General features: G+C 35.4%; 1 protein-coding gene across 1 annotated transcript in view; it reads left to right on the top strand.

Annotated features, from left to right (window-relative positions):
• Positions 1–18,014, top strand: part of CCDC171 (coiled-coil domain containing 171) — a 299,006-nt gene that overhangs the window by 200,803 nt on the left and 80,189 nt on the right. Inside the window, 3 exon segments of the mRNA XM_013063104.2 lie at positions 3,254–3,337; positions 3,339–3,400; positions 5,608–5,662. Coding sequence (XP_012918558.2) covers positions 3,254–3,337; positions 3,339–3,400; positions 5,608–5,662 — 201 coding nt within the window.

The following is an 18,014-nucleotide window of genomic DNA, read 5'->3' on the forward strand; positions in this document are numbered from 1 at the left end:
TTAACCTTTTTTCCTCAAATGTACTGTTGCCTAAAGGCCTCAAGGCCTAAAAACAGTGCTTTGGATTATTGCTTTGCAATCACTATGGCTGTCCCATAGGTTTTCTCATGAGCAGGAGGGCTTTGGGTGCTGCAGGTTCCCACTGCTTAACAGGATCTTCATTCTTCTCCCCACTAAATGTTTATTGATTATCTCGCTGTTCCAGGCTCAGCCTCCAACAACTTAATATCAGGTGACAGTCAGGAGGAGTTCTCCAAGTAATTAGAGTTGAGCATTTGGGGGAACAATTAGGAGCAGAGTTTATTAAACTTGATTTATCCATTCTCTCTCCTGAAACAGTTTCTTGGATATCAGAACATCACACTCTCACAATCTACCCTGCTTGAGAAATTAGTGGCTAACCCGCTGCTTATCATTGTTGCCTTGCTGCCTAGAGGCACACCCTCTTGGTTTCAGTCATTCGGTTGGAAATATTAGAGTCCATAAAGTTTATCGTGGTTTTTTAATTAGATAAACTTGAACAGGAGCAAAGAAAAGCTGAACTTCAAGTTTTATATAAACATGTAATATGTGCTATATTTTATATATGGTGAGAGTACCTGTGTGTATACATTATACACACGCATATAAATATGTCTGTCTTTCTTCAAAGCTCAGTGTTGAGATTTCCAAAAGACTTCTACTTTTGGTCATCAAAACCAAAAAGGTTGAATACTAGGGAAAGAACATAATATTGAAACCACTTTTTTCTGTCTCAGCACTCTGCACACATCTTTATTATGGACCTTAGGACCCACTGATGTGGATTCCGTTGTCATGTCCCTCAACTCTTTAAAAGGGCATTTTGTGTCTCTAATTTAAGTCACCATGATTGCTATATGTCTTCATTTTCACAGGAAGTGTGACCTATGCCACCTGGTTGACACACCACTTCTTGTTCTTTTCTGAAGTTTCAGTCTTGGCACGGGCTACATTCACTCTTCCAAAATAGGGCAAACAAGCTTTAGGGAGACTTTGGTGACTCCCTGCCCACTCATTGCCCCTGAGAGATAAGAATGAAAGCCGGGGGGAAAACAAGATTTTGATATAGAGCAGAGATTTGGATTCTGAGAGCTATATGGTCTTCGGAAGGGTGGCATAAGATTGCTGAAAAGTCAAGTGACTGTGATTTGTGATGATGCCGGGATCATGGGTTTCTTTCAGACGGGACCAGTGAGCATCAGTTTAGGACAAGGCTAGAAGCAGCACCCCAAGTAGCCCTCACAAATGTCCACTGCGAGTCATGAGAGTTACTGGGCAAGAGAATTGGAATGGATTGGCATAAATCTGTTATTTCTGTTGGAAAAAAGAATTCGAACTTTATGCATAAGTCGTGGTAGTGGATCATTAGTTTTAGCTTCCTATCTGAAAAATAGCATTTTTTTTTTAAATCAGCTGAAAGATGTTAGAAATACCGGCTTGAAAAGGACTTGAACGGATTTTACTTTTTTAAATCGAGAGAAATCTCATGATTCTTCAGTGCCTTTAAATATCTTAACACTGGCACAAAATACCTAGGTTTTAGCATGGCCTTTAACCAATCTATTCTTTGTTGTCTTTTTTAAAAAAAAAAAGATTTTAATCATTTATTTGACAGAGAAATCACAAGTGGGCAGAGAGGCAGGCAGAGAGACTGGGGGAAGCAGGCTCCCTGCTGAGCAGAGAGCCCAATGTGGGGCTTGATCCCAGGACCCTGAGAATACTACCTGAGCTGAAGGCAGAGGCTTAACCCACTGAGCCACTCAGGGGCTCCTGTTGTCTTTTTTAAAAGTTGGTTTGAATCAGTGATGCTTCTATAGTGGGATGTTCTTGATGATCTGTGAAACATTGAAGATTACAGTAGAATATATCTTATAAGTAATCACAGTTTGCTTATTTTAAATTTTTTAAACTTATATTTGTCTGGAAGCAGCTTGACAGTTTGAAAAGTGAAATCATGAATTTAAAAACTTCTAACATTTTTAAAAATACTTGGTTTGACTTCTGGTTGCTTTCAGTGTGCTAGCAATCAGAGTGAGTTAACTGTTTTAGCTTCACGAAGGCTGCTTGAGTTTTCTGTTCTACCTATTGTGAATGCATTAAGAGAATACTGTAGAAGAATTTTTTTTGAAACATGACAAATTACAGCATTTGGTTATTCTTAAACTGGATATTTGAAGCAAGGCAGTGGACATTAATGTGTGGCTAACCTCTGAGAAGGAAGCAGAAGATGTTATGCTGTGTGTAACCAATAGTTTAGCTCACTGTATAACAAATGTAGTTGAAAAGTTGATAAGCTCATATTCTAGAAATTTCCTAAGAAAAAGAATGAGCAAAATTTTTAGTCCTAAGGGATCAGTGTGATCCCTATGTTATTTTACATGAAGTCTAGAAAATACCTCTTTAAAATTTGAGGTCTGATTCTAAGAACTTTTAGCCTGAAAGTTCCAAAACCAGAGTTGTGGACTCACATTTTGAAAATTTGTGCTAAGGGAATATTTTCAGATTAAAGCAAATAGCAAAAATATCAATCAACAGATTTTTCTACTTCTGGGAATAGAAAAATATTTATGGAACATAAATAACTCTGAATGCAAATATTATTTGTAACTTTGTTAGATGAAAGGTGTTAATCACATTTGTGTTGCTACCTTCGACATGGAGTTATTTAATGGCAAGTGAGTTTTACTGTGGAGTCCAGTTAGTTCACTGAGATGTCTACAGTGACCTGTTTGGGGACTCTTTATGAATAAAGTAGTGGGTACTTTCCAGTTTGGGTTCCCCAGTCTCTTGGGGTCCTTATCCACCTCCCCCTCACTCACATACACACTTTGGTCCACAGGCCAGTTCTTGTTTTGAATAGACTCTAAATTTCGTGTGCTTTTCTCCCCTGAAAATCTTTACTTCTTCCACATTAAAGAAAAGGGAACTTGAGGTTTTTATAATCAGATTTTTGGGGTGTAAGAATAAAATGTATGTGCTTTCCAGTATTTAAAAAAAATAAAGCAGACTTGTATTTTTGTAGCTAAACATTTTTTCAAAATCTTATCAGAACTATCATTTCTAATTAGTAGGTGCGTGAAATTTTTGCAGAAAATTTGTTAAGCCCTGATGTGTAATGACCCCAAGTCTGCTTCTCAGTCAGTTTGTATCTTTCTTTGTTTAATAGCCTATGGCATAAATTGAAGTTAATTATCAGGGCTGACAAGCAACTCTGTTTTCTGTCTGCTTGCAGAGTCTCTCCGAGGCAAAGATGGAGCTGAGAAGACAAGATCAATCTCTGCGTCAGCTCAATAGGCATCTCACCCAGCTGGAGCAGGGACAAGCGTCGGCTGGAGGAGAACATCCGCGATGCGGAGAGCGCCCTCCGCATGGCAGCCAAGTGAGCACTCGGACCTTGGGGAGATCACTTAAAACAGACAAAGATCAATTCTCACTTTCATGCTCGGGTTTCAGCCCTGGATAATACAGTGTTAGAAAACAAAAGTACAGCTGTCTTTCTTTGAAATTCTCTGATAGATCCTCAAAAAAGAAAGCTCTTAACTCAACATGCTCAATGTATATTTTATTGAGAAACCTCGGAAAAGTATTAAGTTTCTCGATCACCGCTCATTGTGTGTTTTGGGCTCTGTTGTAGTGTTACACGTTGGAGACCCGTGATTTCATTAATAGGAAATGGAATACTCTTTACTGAGAAGTTTTTCATCGTTCCTTCTTTTACACATTCCTCATTCCCTTCTGCCCCATGGCCCCCCCAGATTTGCTCTGCATATGGTATACTAATATTGCCAAGTAATATTTCCATTAAAAAATGCTAGGATATAATCAACATATGTATCATAACATCTTTTTAAGTGCAATAAAAACATATTGATCATGGAAAATTCATTTAATTTTATAGCTGTATATTCTAACACGTTCAATAGAAAAAATATACAGTTTTCAGAATGGGCAGCTATGCAAATGTGATGAGGGTGTTTTTCCTTTTACCAGGTAATCAAGTTGACATACACTGTGAAGTTCAAATTGAACAGTTCTCTCTTGGGTATTTTTATTTGTTCCTCACATCAAATTTCATGGACTACTTTAAGACAGTCCTTTCACAACAGCATGGCTTAAAGAAAATCTATTTATGGATTAAAGAAACATCTAATTTTAATAAACTCCTTGTTTTCTGAATTTTGGAATTCTGAGTTCCTGTAATTGCAAATATAAATATATGTATATATTTATATACATATATATATATATATTACTTAAAATTTTTTTTGAGGGCCGTGTAGTCTGTAAACAAAATTATAGAACAGGGGATCTGCCATCTACGATATCCACAACTTTGCCATTGGGCTTCGGAAATTGCTCATACTAGTGAAAAAAATGACTTTACACAAGGCCAAATATTGTCAGGTTAGTAGTTTCCTGAAAGTTGTGAAACTCTGTAATGTTGCACCGCCATATTAAGTTTTTGTGATTGTCAATTTTTAAAAAAATATGAATTTGACTCAATCAGCTTTGTGTTGCCATTTGTTCAGTCTTTCTCCTTATGGCAAGTGGAAAGCTTAGCCCAGGTTATTGCTAGTGCATCTTGCAGCTCTGAAAATTCTTAGATGAATGGGAACAAGATTTACAAAGTCTCTTAATATTCTGTCTCCAAAACATTGTTGCTAATTCAGGAATCTGTCACATCTAGTGACCATGGGTACATGTTCTTATAACGTGAAAGAAAATTAATTTGAAATTTGGAGAGTTAATACATTAATTACAGTTTCAATTTCTAATTTACTATTAAATTTTTGTCTTCAGTATTTTCATCCAAACTTTTAATTTAGCTTTACTTTTATTAAGTGTAGTTGGCATACAGTATTCTATTAGCTTCACATATACAATGTAGTGATTCAACGTCTGTATACATAAAGAAGTGATCACCACGATGAATCTAGCTACCAGATGTTATCATACAAACTTGTTCTGGTGTTAACTATTTTCCCTTTGCTGTACATCCAAACTTTTTATATCTTTATTAAAGTCAAATTCAATCTCAAGTCTGATAGAAGAAACTAGTTACTTTGCTTCTAGTCAAGGTCATAAAACGGTTTTTTGTGTAATTATAAACACAAAGAGCCTATGTAGAAAGGAAAATATTATTTAGCATAGTGTGGCCATTCAAAATATATCTCCACCTCTATGATTTTAAAAATCTCTTTCATTAGGAAACCAAAAGAATGAAAGTTCAGCCTTTCTAGTACATTTTAACCCAACAATGTAATCATAGCTTCTTTTTCTTTTTCACTCTTTTAAAATTTTCCATTACTTATTTTTTTTCAGTCTTTTTTTTTTTTTTAATTTTTGAAAAGATCCATAAGATTTTTATTCCTCTAAATTTATGGCAGGCAAACTAAAGATAACTAAAGATAAGAGTTAAATGCAGAATTATACCAGAGAATGTGGTTAGGTTTTGCATTTTTGAAGCAGGAGTACAATAATAAACCAAACCTTATTTTTCAGTAATAACTACTTATCCTAAAATGTGTAACATTGGTTGTAAGGCTTGAGTTTTACTAATGCCTAATTTTAATTTTTTTTTTCTAGAGACAAAGAATGTGTTGCTAATCATATGAGAACAATAGAAAATATGCTTCATAAGGGACTATACTTTTCCTTCAACATCATTCAACTTCTGTTAGGATGTTGTTTTCCTAAACATTAATTTTATTAACCTCAAGATACTATAATTCATTTTGTAACTTTTTTTAAAAATTTAAAGTAACAAAAAGATCCTCCCGAATGACTGAAAGTTTATGTTTATACAGTGCTTAACTGTAAAACTTTCTTCAGAATTCACTTTATATACTTGATAAAACTAGAAAAATAGTGGTTTCTCCCAAATGCACTTGAGTTATTTGTGGTCTTTGCTGACTGAACCAGAGGTCATTATGATTCTTACTTGTCTCATAATGATAAAATGTTTGACCACACTCTCTAACCTCTTACTACTCTCAAACCTACTGTCCTATATATGTATATATAGAGGAGCCATAATACATTGTATCTGGCAGTACTTTTCAAGCTGTAATTTACCTTCTTATTAGAATATATTTAGTAATACTCTATTTTGAATTTGATTACTTCTCAATGATAAATTAACATTTAATTTGTAGTGATGAGAGGCATTTAAGGATGTCATCTTACTAAAAACTTAATGTATTAACTGGCTATGTATTTTTTTAGCATTCTAAATTCAAAGATACATTCATTATTTAAAAGTAGAGAAATATAATTTATGTGTGTCTATTATTGTCTAATAGACAATTTGTTGGAAATATAATTAGCGCTTTTAAGATGTATGGAATTCATGAATGAACCATATTTATAATGATTTGGGGCATCAAATTTATTATAGAATATAGCTTTGTAAATCTCTTAAAAATACCCAAAAAACAAAGCATGGTCACATCAAATTCTCCATATATGCTAGAAACCTGAAATTTGATTTGTAGGAAAAGAGATATCTTTGGTTACATTTTTTTTGTACTTGGTGAGACCTTTGATAGGAGAAATCAGTTATGTTGTGTATATGGCATATCTTTATATACAGTTAATGTTGCCTTGAAATCCAATTGTTTGTTCATATTCCCAGCTACAGGAAAAAAAAAAATCTTGAGTGGCAGCTACCTTGAGGAAGGGACTTTGATATCAGAGAAAAACCATCATCAGTGTGGAATACAGATGTGCCTTATCTTTTTTTTTTTGAAAGATTTTGTTTATTTATTTGACAGACAGAGATCACAAGTAGGCAGAGAGCAGGTGTGGGGGCGGGGAAGCAGGCTCCCCACCCAAACAGAGAACCGATTCGGGACTTGATCTCAGGACCCTGGGATCATGGACCTGAAGGCAGAGACTTTAAAACCCACTGAGCCACCCAGGCGCCCCTGCCTTATCCTTTCATTATGAGAATGGCAAAATGTGTATTTTAAATATAATCAAGACTGACTGCAATAGGACAATTATAATCATATAGTTCTTCAGTTGCAGTTTATCTTTCGATTTTTGTGTCATACGGAAAGAAAGATGTCTTTAGAATTGGCCTAGAGCCACTGTAGATTTACTTTTGCTTTATGGCTTTTTTCCCCTTCAAATTTAGTAGTTAATTATTTTGATTAATGTTTCTGGAAATTTCTATTTATATAGTGGTTTCAGAATTATCAGTTACTTCTCAATCTTGAAGTGAAAATTTAGGAAAGGCTAAATTGATTGTTGGGCTAATTCTCTTTTTTATGAAGTTTGGGTGAGAATGAATGGGTGCTATGAAATGGCCCAGAGAGTCACTCTGAGCTCTCAGGGAGGTGCTGCCTACTGGTCCTCACGCAGGTGTTTTTCTGGCCAACTCAGACTGTCCAGAGGCATTTCACCAATTTGGAGAAATTGGGCATAGTACAAAAGAGGATCTAGACTCTTTCATGGTAAAAATGGTTGTGGTTACATTCAGACTCTTCAGTCCAGTTTATTGCACATAACCAAATAGTGTAGCTATTTACGTATCTTCAGCACACATGTTTTCAAGGTTTGCAGCAGTTATTCTAGAATAAAGTTGACTCTACCTGCTGAATTAAATTTTAATATTAACTTGTGACATAATGATCTAATAGAAAGAAATTGTTTTTGTGAAGACATTATTTCTTTTTTTCTTTTTAATGATTTATTTATTTATTTTAGAGAGAGCAAGGGAGAGAGTGTGGTGGGGAGGGGCAGAGGAAGAGGGAGAGAGTGTTAAGCAGACTCCACCCTGAGTGTGGAGCCCAGCGCAGGGCTCGATCTCATGACCCTGAAATCATGACCTGAGCTGTAACCCAGAGTTGGACGCTTAACTGACTGCACTGCTCCACCCAAATGCCCCCAGACGTTATTTCCTTTCTTGCATTTTAAAGAACTTAAACATTTGGAGATCTTAAATATTTGGGTTTTTTTTTTGAAAAGCAATTACATTTTATTGATATTTGTCAGTTATTTAGAATTTGAGTATAGCTGACACACGATGTTACATTAGTTTCAGGTGTACGACATAGTGATTTGACAAGCCTATATATATATACTGCCATACTCACCACTGGTGTAGCTATCATCTGTCACCATACAATGCTATTACAGCATTATTGACTATATTCCCTATGCTGTGCCTTTTATTCCTGTGACTTTTTTTCATTCCATAACTGGAAGCCTGTATCTCTTCAGCTCTTGCCACTTTTATTCAATGTAGTACTAGAAGTCCTAGCCACAGTGATCAGGCATGAAAAACAGAGGCATCCATATTGGTTGAAGTTAAAAGAGGTTAAACTATCACTATTTGCAAATGACATGATACTATACATAGAAAATCCTCAAAACTCTAACAAAAAACCTACTAGAATAAATGAATTCGCTAAAGTTGTAGGATACAAAATTAATACCCAGAAATCAGTTGCATTTCTATACACTAATAATGAAGTAGCAAAAAGAGAAATTAAAAAAAAGAACACTATTTACACTTGCACCAAAAAGAATAAAATACCTAGGAGTAAACTTAAGCAAGGAGGTAAAAGACCTGTACTCTAAAAACTAATAAAACACTTATGAAAGAAGCTGAAGGTGATGCAAACAATTAGAAAGGTATTTCATTCTCATGGATTGGAAGAATTGATACTGTTAAAATGTCCATATTACCTAAAGCAATCTAAAGATCCAATGCAATCCCTATCAAAATACCAACAACATTTTCCACAAAACTAGAACAAATAAAACTGAAATTTGTATGGAACCACTAAAGACCCTGAATAGTGGAAGGAATCTTGAGAAAGAAAAAATAAAGCTGGAGGTGTCACAGTTCCAGATTTCAAGATATATTTGTTAGTCTTTAAACTTGATACATTACCTTCAACTTTTCAAATCCTGAAATTATATTATACAAAGCAGTTTGACGGGATATTACTTTTTAAATCCCATTTGGGACCAATACTAGTATGTAATAAAGAAGACCAGTCATCTTTTTTTCTTAAAGATTTTATTTATCCATTTGAGAGAGAGAGTGAGAGAGAGCATGACGGGGGGAGAAGATCAGAAAGGAGAAGCAGACTTCCTGTGGAGCTGGGACCTTGATGCGGGGCTCAGTCCTGGACTCCGGGATCATGACTTGAGCCGAAGGCGGTGGCTTCACCAACTGAGCCACCCAGGCACCCCAAGGCCAGTTATTTTCATCTAAAGACATACCTCATTTCAAAGAAACAGATATTTTATTTTAATTATATGTAAATATATGTATGAATATATTATGGCTTTTTAAATGTAGGTCAGAAGTTAACCTTTTATTAAGAAACTTTGTTAGACTAATTTCAGGTTATTTGGGGTCAAGAAAAATAGCAAGAGAAAACAAGATCACAATTTTCCACGAGGTGCATTTTTTATATACACACTTCTTTATTTAGTTGAATTCTCAACTGTTTTGAAAAAAAAAAACCAGAAACTATTGAACTTTAAAAGAAAATCACCATTTTAACCATTTTAAAGGGTACAATTCAGTAGCTTTCAGTGCATTTACAGTGTTATGCCACCATCACAACTATGTGTTCAGAATATTTTCTTCACCTCAGAGAAACCCAGAAGCCATTAAGCAGTCCCTCCCATACCCTCTTACTCCATTCTGTGCATTGTCTTTTTACTTTCTCAGCAACATTCTTTGATGGACAAAAGTTTTTTAACTTTGATGAAGTCCATTTTTTTTCTTTTGTTAATCATGATTTTGGTTTTAGATCTAAGAAAAACATCGCCAAATCCCCGGTCATGAAAAAAATCCCCTATGTTTTCTCCAATGAGTTTTATAGTATTAACTCTTACATTTAGATTTTGGTCCATATTGAGTTAATTTTTTTTGTGTATGGTATAATTCAGACTGAATTTCATTCTTTTACAGGGCTATCCAGTTATCTCAGCACGATTAATTAATTTATTTTTCCAAAGATTTTATTTATTTATTTTTGAGAGAGAGAGAGAGAGCGAGCAAGCCCAGGCACAAGTAGGGCATGGGAGTTGGGAAGGAGCAGAGGGAGAAGCAGACTCCCTGATAAGCAAGGAGCCTGATGGCAGGGGTTGCTCCCAGGACACTGAGATCATGACCTGAGCCCAAGTCAGATGCTCAACCACTGATCCCACCCAGGCGTTCCATCCCAGCACCATTTATTAAAAAGACTTTTCTTTCCCCCATTCGGTACTTGTGTTGAAAATCTGTTGACTATGGATGTTTAGTTTTGTTTATGGACTCTCAGTCCTGTTTCATTGATCTATATGTTGTCTATCCTCATATCAGTACCACACTCTTTGATCACTGTAGCTTCGTAGTAAATTTTGAAATTAAGAATTTTAAGTCTTCTAACGTTGGTTTTTTTTTTTTTTCCCAAGTTTCCCAAGTTTTTTTTTTGGGACTTTTTTCAGGGTTCCTTATAATTACATATAAATTTTAGGATCAATTACATATGATTTTAGGGTATGAAGAAGGAGGCAATTAGAATTTTGATAGTATTTCCATCTTAATATTAAGTGTTGTAATCCATGACATAGAACATCTTTCCATTTATTTAGATTTTCTCTGATTTTTTTCAACAACTTTTGTAGTTTTCAGTGTACAAGTTTTGCACCTTTTTGCTTAAATTTATTCCAGAGTATTTTATTCTTTGTGATGCTGTTGTACATGAAATTATTTTCTTTTTTAAAAATTTTTTTAAGTTTATCTATTTGACAGAGAGAGAGATCACAAGTAGGTAGAGAAGCAGGCAGAGAGAGGGGGGAAGCAGGCTCCCTGCAGAGCAGAGAGCCTGATGCGGGACTCGATCCCAGGACCTTGAGATCATGACCTGAGCCAAAGGCAGAGGCTTAACCCACTGAGCCACCCAGGCACCCCTGAAATTATTTTCTTAATGTCATTTCTTGGTTCTTAATTTCTAGCATTTAGAAATATGACTGATTTTTATATGTTGCTTTTGTGTCCTGCAACTTTGCTGAGTTTTTTAGCTCCAATAATTTATTTTGAGGATTCTTTAGGATTTCCTATATATAAGATCATATTATCTGCAAATAAAGATAGTTTTAGTTCTTTCTTTCTGATTTGGATGCCTTTGTTTGTTTGATTGTTTGTTTTTTTGGTTTTGGTTTTCTTTTTTATTTTTTTGTCTAATTGCCTGGCTAGTACTTCTAGTCCTGGCAATGAGATGAGAACAGATATCCTTACATTCTTCCTAATCTTAGGGGGAAAGCTTTTGGTCTTGCACCATTAAATATGATGTTAGGAGCATGTCCTTTATCAGACTAAGTTCTTTCTGTTTGTAGTTTTTTGAATTTTTCTTATCATGAAAGGTTATTGGGTTTTGTCAAATGCTCTTTCTATATCATATGAAATGATCTTTTTTTCCAGTTTTCATACTACTAATGTTGTGTACTACATAAATTAATTTATATATGTTCAGCTATCCTTGCATTCCTGTTATACATACCACACTTGGTTATCATGTATAATTACTTGAATATGTTGCTAGATTCAATTTGCTAGTATTTTTTTTTTTGAGGATTTGTTGTCTATGTTCATATGGTATATTGGTCTACAGTTTTTTTGTGATGTCTTTGTCTGGCTTTGGTATCAGGTAATATTGACCTCATAGAATAAGTTAGGAAGGGTCCCTTCCACTTCCTTTTTTGGGGGGGAGGAGGCGTTTGAGAAGGATTTGTGTTAATTCTGTAAATATTTGATAAAATTTACCAGTGAAGCTATCTGGTCCTGGGATTTTCTTTGTTGGAAGTTTTCTGCCCTTTTTTTTTTTTTTTTTTTACGATTTTATTTATTTATTTAAACAGAGAGAGATCACAAGTAGCCAGAGAAGCAGGCAGAGAGAGGAATCAGGCTCCCCACTGAGCAGAGAACCTGATGCCGGGCTTGATCCCAGGACCCTGAGATCATGACCTGAGCCAAAGGCAGAGGCTTAACCCACTGAGCCACTGTGGTGCCCCATTTTCTGCTTATTTATTAATTCTTTTTCCTTGTAATAGATTTATTCAGATTTTCTGCTGCCTTTTAAGTCCATTTTTGTGGTTTATATGTTTCTAGGAATTTGTTTAGTTCATCTAGGTCACCTAATTTGTTGACATACATTGTTCAATTCCTTAGTATTGTTTTTATTTCTGTAAGGTCAGTAGTAGAGTCTTCACACTTATTTCTTATTGTGGTAGTTAATTAATCTTATTTTTCTTGGAAAGTCTAAGGTTTGTCAATGTTGTTGATCATTCCCAGGAACCAAATTTGGTTTTCTTAATATGCTCTGTTATTTTCTTATTCTCTATTATCTCTGCTTCAATCTTTATTACTTTCTTTCTTTTGTTTGCTTTGGGCATAGTTTGTTCTTCTTTATCTATGTCCCTCAGGTAGAAGTTTAGATTATTGATTTGAGATCTTTCTTCTTTTTTAAAATGGGCATTTGCAGCTAAAAATTTTCTGTGTGAGCACTACTTTCATAGAAGACTGTGTTTTGGTATATTATGTTTTTGTTTTCATCCATCTCAAAGTATTTTCTAATATCCCTGTGATTTCATCTTTGATCTATTCACTGTTTAAGCATGTGTTGTTTTATTTCCAAAATATTTGGAGATTTTCCAAATATTTTTTGCTTTGGCATTCTAATAAAATTCTGTAGGATTTGAATAGCTACCTTGTTTGATTTCAGTTCTTTTAAGTTTAAAGTTTGCAGTATGGTCCAGAATATGGTCTGTCTTGGTGAATGTTACTGGTACATTTGAAAAGAATGTGTATTCTGCAGTCATTGTATAGAATATTCTATAGATGTCTAGTATGTTGATTTACACTGTTGTTCAGCTCTTCTAGTTCCTTGGGTATCTTTTGTGTGTAGTTCTACCCATTAATGAAGTGTGATTTTGAAATCTTCAACTATTATTGTTGAACTATTTCTCTGTTCATTTGTGTCAGAGTTTTATTTGAAATTATATAGGAAAAAAAAGAGTTACAAATCAAAACTACATTATTACTGATTTTATTTATACTTGTTCAGTTTCCTTTGCTGGTGATCTTTATTTCTTCATGTGAATTTAAGTTACTGTCTGTTGTCCTTTCATTTTCAGGCTGAAGCACTCCCCTAGGACATTTCTCTTAGGGCAAGACTAGAAGTAGTGAATACCCTCAGCTTTTGTTTATCTTGCAACGGCTTAATTTCTCCTCCCCCCACTTTTTTTTTTTTTTTTAAAGATTTTACTTATTTATTTTAGAGATAGAGAAGAGACAGAGTGAGTGAGGGGAGGAGCAGAGGCAGAAGCACAAGCAGACTGCATGCTGAGTGCACAGCCTGATGTGGGACTTGATCGCACAATGCTGGGATCATGACCCTGAGCTGAAATCAAGAGTTGGATGCTTATCCGACTGAGCCAGCCAGGCACCCCTTTCTTTCATTTTTGAAGAATATTTCTGTTGGATATAAAATTTTTGGTTGACAGTGTTTTCCCCTTTAAGTGCTTTGAATATGTCAACCTTAGTATTTCTATTTGGTTCCTTTTTATGCTGTCTATTTCTTTATTTATATTTTCTGTTTTGGAGGATACTACTCTCATGGTTTCCTTTGGTTATTTGTACACAGTTTCCTTTAACACTAAGCATATTTAAAATAATTGATTTAGCGTCATTGTGTGGTAAATCCAATGTTCAGGCTTCCTGAGTTCCTATTAGTTTCTGTTTTTCTTATGTACGTGCTATACTTTTATCTTTTTGCATACTTCATAGCTTTTTGTTAAAAAGTGAATATTTTGTATAGTGCAATGTGCGAACTCTGGAAATCAGATTTCTCCTCCATCCCTGGTGTTGCTTGTTGCTGCTTATTCTAGTGGTTATTATTTGTTCAGTGACTTTTCTGAACTAATTTTTTCAGTTTGTTGACATACGGTATTATATGGAGTTTCAGATATATTACATAGTGATTTGACAATTCTGTACATGACTCAGTGCTCACCATGATAAGTGGTCACTGTCACATTATTACAATATTATTGATCATATTTACTATACTATACTTTTCATTTCCATTTAAAGTCTGTATTCTTTATCAAGTATGGCCACTGAAATCTCTGTTCTGTTAACTTCATCATCTGCTGTTGTTTCAACAGAGATTTCCTTAAATGCTGAGATTCAGGTGCTTTTTCCTTGATTAAGTTTTTGCTTGGTTGCTGTAAACTTTCAGTTAGTTTCTAGAGTTCTGAAAAAGTTGATTCTGACAAATTTTGTCAGGGTAGTCACTGCTTTTTTTTTTAAAAAGATTTTATTTATTTACTTGAGAGAGAGAAAAGAGCAAGGGAGAGAGCACAAGCTGGGGGAGGGGGGAAGCACGCTGAGAGAGAGGGAGAAGCAGGCCTCCCACTGAGCAGGGAGCTGGACTCTGGGCTCAATCCCAGGAATTCGAGATCATGACCTGAGGCAAGAGCAGACGCTAAACTGACTGAGCCACCCAGGTGCCCCAGGGTATTCCTTTTTTGTGTGTGTGGAGGGACTGACTTTTGGAGTTCCTTATTTCACCATTTTTGCTAACCATCATTCTCTAAAGTCATATACTTTTATTTGCCTAATAAATATACTAGTAGGTTTCTAATATTACTGATAATATAGACTCTTAGGATTGATTTTTTTCTTTAAATTAAGAGACTCTCCAAACATGCTTTAGTATTTCTATTGTGAGAAAAGGAGGAAAACTACAATAATTATATTAGAATATAATTCTATATTCTATAGAATTATATTAGAATATCGAATTAGCCTTCAGGGTAAGGTAATGACTGGATGTATAGGATAATATCCTAATTATTTAGCATTAGATATGAGAAAATTAAGTGTTTTTCTTGGGTGCTAACCAAATGTTTAACAGAGAGATGTCTTGATTTATTATAGCTGGAGGTAAACATAAGTAAATTTGGGTAAAATTGGAATGTAGAGAAGAGTGAACTTTTTTTGGTAGTCATTCTGAGGCAGTTAGAGACTCCTTGAGTCGTATATGTTTGGAAGTATTAATGATAGTGTTTTCCTGTGTATGATTGTAGTATACTATGAACTTTAAATGTACCTCTGAACATTTAGGGAGAAATCTTAACTGCCTTTTCAGTAAAATGTCTAAAAGATAAAATAGGAAGTCAGAACCCGGAAGCTTCAAAAGACTTCAGAGGACCTTGCGTCTATAAACCCTGTAAATTTATCAGGCTGACTGATACTGGACAATAGCTAGGAAGTCACAGGAGTTTTTGCTGATATCCTTTGAGATTCATTTTTCTACCATAAAGTTACTTAAAATCTCTTATCCAGTTTTTAATAAGAGCAGTTGAGTTCTACAAAAGTTTTTAAAAGTATATGTTATATGCCAGGAGCTGTACCAGTCTTTGGAGAATCAACCAACCAACCACAAAAAACCCCACTATATATATATATGTATATATATATATATACATATATATATATTTATGAATGAAGAGAGAAAGAGAGACCATAGTCTGTGTGTATGTGTGTGTGTGTGTGTGTGTATGTATGTATGTATATCTATATCTACATCTACATTGATATCTATCTTTCCTTTCTCTCAAGGCAGAGGCACAGATAATTCCAGTATACCATGGTAAATAAGCATCCATTAGATATAGTTCCACACCCATGCAGATGGACTTACTCATCTAGGAGGCATACTCAGAAATCCCACAGGTTATCTGAAGGTTTCTTAGAATTAATGCCTGGATGGGGCTTTGAAGTGTGAAGAAAGGTGGGAAAGGTGTTCCAGTAGAGAGGATAGTGTGTGTGAGGAACCGCATGGAAGTGTGAATATCCAGACATCTTCAGTTCAGCAGGAAGTGCAAGGAGAGTACAAGAGAGGAGGCTGAATGAGGTACTTGGAAGCCAAGTCATTTAAAGTTGTTTTTTTTTTTTTTTTTTTTCGCCATTCTAAGACCCTTGAATTTTATCATGGTGGCAGTGGGAGGAAACTAGGGTTTAAGCTTGGCACTGATATGGTCAGATTTCCTTACTGAATCTGGGCTCTGGAGGGCATATTTACAGACTGGATATCGTGAGTAATGAAGGTGGTTTTATGACCCATGGTTTTGTAGACTTGATGGAAACAGGAGAAGGTCAGACCAGGGCAGTGATGATAGGTGGTGTTAGAGAGAAAGGATGTGAAACTTATTTAGTAAAATAGTGAATGAGGCTGAAAAAGCCAGGGGAGGATTCCTCCCAGGATGAGGAGTGTGATTGGCTGATGGATGTTGGAAATACAAGAAGAGGAGCAGGCTTTTATTTTTTTGTAGGGAGAAGAAGGGAGACAGTGATGATTTTGTTTTGGAATACCCCAAGTTTGAAGAAAGGTGGGATGATCAGCAAGATATGTGAGTCTGGACCTAAGGGAAAAAAGTCAGGCTAAAGATAAAGGTTTGAGATTGATTAACGTAATACTCTGGCAAAGAAAGAAGGCAGTATAGCAACTGACAGGAGAAACAAGACATTACAGATAAATGGGAAGCTAGCAAATGCATTTTGAGAGATTAATTATGCCACCAGAGTTTGGAGTCCTTGAGGATGGAATTCTGTCTCCTTAATTTTTATATCCTCAGCATCTATCACAGTGCCTGGTACCCAGTAGGCACTTAAGAATGTTTGTCGAATGAGTCAAATTCTACCATCACCTAGTCCCTAAACAAAGCTGAAGCCATCTCTGTATTTCAGTGGAGGTATTGCTGATATTGCTTTATTTGATTGCTAAAAATAGCATGTATATTTATTTTTGCCTAATCAAGAGCTAGAGGAATAGCCTAAATTTGATTAGAAGAACGTCTCTCTAGGAAAGAGGGGTGCGCTAGCAAGAATTTACAGGGTGTGATAGTCCTGTTGCAACCTGTTTTTAGCTGGTTCGACTCTTAAGAAGTAGAAAGATGAGAACTTCTTTTGTTAGAGTGGACTGTGGAATGGATTAGAGTCCAACAGAATCGATAGTTGAAGACACTATCTTGCCAAATCTTTAAATGTGATTTTATAATCTTATCTTAAAGATGGCTAACCCAAATATTTGATTATACATAGTTATCTTTTGATTTTTAGTTTTCAGTGAATTGATATAAAGAATGGATACATCACAGAACAGCTTTTAATTTATAGAAGCTGGCAGTCTTTTTAAAAGTCAAAATATGATTTAAATGCCTCCCAAAACCCAAGTTTTAGTGACTCATTAATGACTCTTTAAATGTTACTTGTGGTCTTGGAACTCCTCCACATTCTTAGTTTCTGGATCCTGGTTCTGAAGATCAGCTGTGCAGGACATTACAGGTGTTAGCCCAGCTGGCTTGCTGATGACAACTCTGTCCGTATAGCTGTCTCTTGTGTGTCATCATTCATATTGTTCAGTGTCATTCTGACCTAGCCAAGCTAAAAATGGTACTCCAGCTCAGAGGGATTTAAAAACCTTGACAAATGAAAAGATAAGATGCTACAGAATGTCATGTACGTGTGCTTAACAGGTTTTAGCCTAAACACATCTAAATGGCTAATTTCAGTTGTGCCCTGGCCTTTATCCTTTGCAATAATTTACCCTAGGAAAAAAAAATATTTCCTAGGAGGACTGTTTAACAATGCATAAACGTATTTTTCTACACTCAAGTATGGGTTGGTGTTTGTTTAAATAGCTCAAGGTCACAGTAATCTGTTTGTGGGGTACATTCTATGGTGTATAACCTACACCGGAGATTTATCATGCTGCCCAGTGCCTTTAGAAGATGTCCGTGATCAAATCACCCCTCTCCTACAGCCTGATAATTTGATTGGAGGGCTCAGTTTTTCAGATCCTTATTGGGATGTAGCCAAGCTTGCTAATTTGATTCATGAGATCCATTTTTTTTCTAGGTCCATAACTGGGGATGTAACTATTAATGCATGGGGGTGATGGCGGTGGTGGATTTGCCCT

Source organism: Mustela putorius, unplaced genomic scaffold (assembly GCF_011764305.1).
Source record: "Mustela putorius furo isolate JIRA1106 unplaced genomic scaffold, ASM1176430v1.1 tig00000421_pilon_pilon_pilon, whole genome shotgun sequence".
Classification (NCBI taxonomy): Eukaryota; Metazoa; Chordata; class Mammalia; order Carnivora; family Mustelidae; genus Mustela; species Mustela putorius.